The sequence below is a fragment of the Chiloscyllium plagiosum genome, chromosome 30 (assembly GCF_004010195.1).
Source record: "Chiloscyllium plagiosum isolate BGI_BamShark_2017 chromosome 30, ASM401019v2, whole genome shotgun sequence".
Classification (NCBI taxonomy): Eukaryota; Metazoa; Chordata; class Chondrichthyes; order Orectolobiformes; family Hemiscylliidae; genus Chiloscyllium; species Chiloscyllium plagiosum.
In genome coordinates this window covers 37979103-37984201 of record NC_057739.1, presented here as the reverse complement: position 1 = coordinate 37984201, position 5099 = coordinate 37979103, and the positions used below count along the sequence as shown (strand labels likewise).

Here is a 5099-nt window from a genome sequence, read left to right as displayed (position 1 = left end):
GTTGAAACTTTATTGCTGGAACAGCACAGCAGGTCAGGCAGCATCCAGGGTACAGGAGATTCGACGTTTCGGGCACAGGCCCTTCTTCAGGAATGAGCAGAGAGTGTTCAGCAGGAGAAGATAAAAGGTAGGGAGGAGGGAGTTGGAGGAGGGGAGTTGGAAATGTGATAGGTGGAGAGAGGTCAAGGTGAGGGTGATAGGTCGGAGTAGGTGCTCTCTCTGGGCACCTCTGGGCCACCCGGACGAACCAACCCAACCAACCTGTGGCACAGCATTTCAACTCCCCCTCCCACTCCACCGAGGATATGCAGGTCATTGGACTCATCCACCGCCAAACCACAACAACCCGACGGTCGGAGGAGGAGCGTCTTATCTTCCGACTGGGAACCCTCCAACCGCAGGGGATGAACTTGGACTTCACCAGTTTCTTCATCCCCCCTCCCCCCACCTTGTCTCAGCCGGATCCCTCCAGCCCACTGAGGTCAGGCTCACTGGTCTATAGTTCCCTGGCTTGTCCTTACCACCCTTCTTGAACAGTGGCATCATGTTAGCCAACCTCCAGTCTTCTGGCACCTCACCTGTGACTATTGATGATACAGATACCTCAGCAAGAGGCCCAGCAATCACTTTCCTAGCTTCCCATAGAGTTCTCGGGTACACCTGACCAAGTCCTAGGGATTTATCCACCTTTTATGCGTTTCAAGACATCTTGCACTTCCTCCTCTGTAATATGGACATTTTTTAAGATGTCACCATCTATTTCCCTACATTTGATACCTTCCATGTCCTTTTCCACAGTAAATACTGATGCAAAATACTCGTTAGTATCTCCCTCATCTCTTGTAGCTCCACACAAAGGCTGCCTTACTGATCTTTGAGGGGCCCTGTTCTCTCCCTCTTTACCCTTTTGTTCTTAACATATATTTGTAAAAACCTTTTGAATTCTCCTTAATTATATTTGCCAAAGCTATTTCATGTCCCCTTTTTTGCCTTCCTGATTTCCCTCTTAAGTATACTCCCACTGCCTTTATACTCTTCTAAGGATTCACTCAATCTATCCGGTCTATACCTTACATATGCTTCCTTTATTTTTCTTAACCAAACCCTCAATTTCTTTAGTCATCCAGCATTCCCTATACCTACCAGTCTTTCCTTTCACCCTGACAGAAATATACTTTCTCTGGATTCTTGTTATCTCATTTCTGAAGATTTCCGTTTTCCAGCCATCCCTTTACCTGTGAATATCTGCCCCCAATCAGCTTTCGAAAGTTCTTGCCTAACAAAATTGGCCTTTCTCCAATTTAGAACTTTAACTTTTGGATCTGGTCTATCCTTTTCCATCACTGTTTTAAATCAAATAAAATTATGGTCGCTGGCCCCAAAGTGCTCCCCTACTGACCCCTCAGTCACCTGCCCTGCCTTATTTCCCAAGAGTAGGTCAAGAAGGGCTTATGCCCAAAACGTCGATTCTCCTGTTCCCTGGGTGCTGCCTGACCTGCTGCGCTTTTCCAGCAACACATTTTCAGCTCTGATCTCCAGCATCTGCAGACCTCACTTTCTCCACATTTTGCACCTTCTTTGGTAGGTACATCCACATACAGAATCAGAAAGTTTTCTTGTACACACTTAACAAATTCCTCTCCATCTAAACCCTTAACGCTGTGGCAGTCCCAGTCTATGATTGGAAAGTTAAAATCCCCTACCATAACCACCCTATTACTCTTAAAGATTACAGATTTGTTTCTCAATTTCCCTCTGACTATAATACAATCCCAGTAAGGTGATCATCCCTTTCTTATTTCTCATCTTTATAAAGAAAGATTGAGGGAGCTAGGGCTTTTCTCATTGGAGCAAAGAAGGATGACAGATGACTTGATAGAGGTGTACAAGATGATGAGAGGCAGAGATAGAGTGGAAAGCCAGAGACTTTTTCCTAGGACAGAAATGACTATCGGAAGGGAGCATAATTTTAAGGTGATTCTTTATGCAGAGAGTGGTGGGTGCTTGGAATGAACTGCCAGCAGTGGTAATACAGTCAGATATATAGGGACATTTAAGTGACTCTTGGATGATAGTAAAATAAAGGGTATGTAGGTTAGTCTGATCTTAAAGTAGGATAAAAAACATCGAAGGTCAAAGAGCCTGTACTGTGCTGTACTGTTCTATGTTCTAAACCGCTCTTTTTTTTAATCACAAATAGGCTGACGTAGGACAGGATGAAGATTTTGAGGCTGCTCGAGCAAAAGCAGTATCGCTGGGAGCTAAAAAGGTGAAGTTTTAAAAAATTCATTCATGTTTTGTTCATTCCTAATAGCCCTAGAGAAGAAAGTAGTGTGCAACTTTTTGAACTCAACTACGTGACTTGCTAGGCTAATTTGGAGGGCACTAAAAGTCAATCACATTTCTGTTAGTCTGGAGTCTCACAAAGACAGAACCAGTAAAGGCGACATCATGTAGAATAGTAAGTCAGATGGCTTTTTATGACAACCTGATAATTTATGATCTTCATTACTGATACTAGCTTTTTATTACATGTATTTTTAATAAACTGAAATTTAATTTTCCAGCTGTCACGATGGGATTTAAAAAGCCTGTCTGTGGAAAATTATTTCAGGTCTCTGGTAACATAACCACTGTGTTATAGTAGTCATATTGTCATATTTAAATAATCCAAAATAGAATGACTTTTGTGGCAGTACCTTGGTATTTCAAGTATGTTGCACTATGGAGTGGCAGAAAAGGTGGTTGCTTCCATAATAAGAACATGTGAAATAGAAGGTGAATGAGCTCAGATGGCTCCTCAAACCTGCTCAGAAATTGAATGTCATCCTTGCTATCCTACATCAGTCCACTTTCTTCCTCTATCCTCATCTCTTAATTCCCTTTTTGTGCAACAATATATCAATCTCATTCTTGAATATATTCCTCAAATTAGCATCCCCACAGCTCTCTGGGTTAGAGATTTACACCCTGAGTCAAGAAAATCTTCCTCATCCTAGTCCTAAATGACTGACTGATTCCTTTTCCTGACATTAAAACCCCTTTGCTTGAGAACTCTCAAATTGTGCAAGGGCAGAGATCTGAGAGCTCAAAAACGTGAGACGGGAGAAGTTCAAGAGCTCAAACTGCATGAAAAGGAGAGTCTGAGAGCTCTCAGTCATGTTTTTGAACTTGCACAAGAGTAATTAAAAGGCACGAAGATGCAGCTAGCTCCAAGTGTTGCCTGTCTCTGAGACACAACAGTAAATACATAGATGAAGTACAGCAGAGACACTTGGAGCTCTAAAAAAACCACAATTCATTTATTAAATAAACAAATAACACACCCTTTTAACTGAGATAAACCTCAATCACTGACTTTTACTACCCTGACTTCTGTAACTAAACCCAAATGTTATTACCCGGGAGAGTTTGCAGCTGGCCAGACTAAAACTCTGCTTGACATCTTTGCCACACCTCCTGTTGTACGATACTTCTTGTACAATGTGAATCTTTTGAAGTCCTGATGTGGAGGTGCCCTTGTTGACTGGGGTGGACAAAGTTTTAAAAAAAAATCACACAACACTAGGTTATAGTCCAAAGGGTTATTTGGGAGTACAAGCTTTCAGAGTACCATTCCATCAGGTAGCTAGCAGACTCTTGGCAGACCTAATTTCCTGCAGACTCTTAGCAAACCTGACTGACTCAGCATAACAGCCCACTGTTACGCTTCTTATCAGTTCCTGTTATCTTCAGCCTTATCCAAAACAAGTGACATTTTAAGGAGATAATTCAGAACACTCCGAAAAGTTACTTTGCAAAATAAAAGATTCTAAGGAAGGATCACAATCTGTGACCTACTAAGGAAGTGAAAGAGCAAATGAAATTGAAGGAAAAGATGTATAATTCTACAGAGATGAATATTGCATCAGAAGATTGAAGCAAATAAAAATAATGGCCAAGAATGACTAAATTACTATTCCCAAGGGGAAAACAATTAAGTACAGGACACTGGCTAGTAATATTAAAAATAAGATAGCAAGAGCTTCTGCAGGGATTTAATAAGGAAAAAGGTAACAGAAGTGACCTGGAAATTGAATTTGGGGGATTAATAAAGGAAAGTAAATGCAGATAAATTTAAGACATTATGCATCTATCTTCACTGTAGAGGATTTAAATTGTATCCAGAAATGATTATGAATCAAGAGATGAAAGGGAATGAGGAGCTACAAACAACTAAAATCACAATGAAATACTGAAAATTATGAGAATTAAATTAGGCTGACAATTAAGTCTCCAAATCTTGATGGACTGAATAATTAAAGAAGTAGCTGCTGCTATAGCGGGTACGTTGATTTTAATTTTCAAAAATCCCCAAGATCCCAGAAAAGGTTTCAACAGTTTGGAAAAGAGAGGGGAGATGGAAAACAGAACACTGCACATCAGTTAGTTTAATGTCTGCCACAGGAAACTGCTGGATTCTTTTAATAATGGAAGTTATTACTGGGCGTTTAGAAAACCTCAGTGCAATCAGGCAGAGTCAGCATGGTTTTGCAAAAGTGAAATCCTATTTTAAACAATTTGAATAAAGGGGTATCTGTGTTTGGATGAGCTAAGTACTGAGATTCCCCGAAGTTTATTACGCCAAATAAAAAATTGAGGGGTAGGGAATAAGACACGATCACAGATAGGAGATAGAACATTACAGTGCAGTGTCAGGGCCCTTCAGCCCTCAATGTTGCGCCGACCTGTGGAACCAATCTGAAGCCCATCTCAGAGTCATAGGGATGTACAGCACGGAAACAGACCCTTCGGTCAAACTCGTCCATGCTGACCTGATATCCCAAACCAATCTAGTCCCACCTTCCAGCATGCAAACACTTCCAAACCCTCCAAACCCTTCCTATTCATATATCTATCCAGATGCTTTTTAAATGTTGCAATTTACTAGTCTCCACCACTACTTCTGGCAGCTCATTACACACACACACACCCACACACCCCACACACCCCACACACCCCACACACACCACACACACCCCACACCCCACACATACACCACACACCACACACACACCACACACACACACCACACACACACACACACACACACACACACA

At 41.6% G+C, this 5099-nt stretch overlaps 1 protein-coding gene across 2 annotated transcripts in view; it reads left to right on the top strand.

The window, feature by feature from the left end:
- The window catches only part of ass1 (argininosuccinate synthase 1), a 162714-nt gene that overhangs the window by 30593 nt on the left and 127022 nt on the right, over window positions 1-5099 (top strand). For both annotated transcript variants that reach the window (XM_043720419.1, XM_043720420.1), the window contains exon 3: window positions 2201-2269. In XM_043720419.1, coding sequence (XP_043576354.1) covers window positions 2201-2269 — 69 coding nt within the window. The remainder of the gene's footprint in view (window positions 1-2200; window positions 2270-5099) is intronic.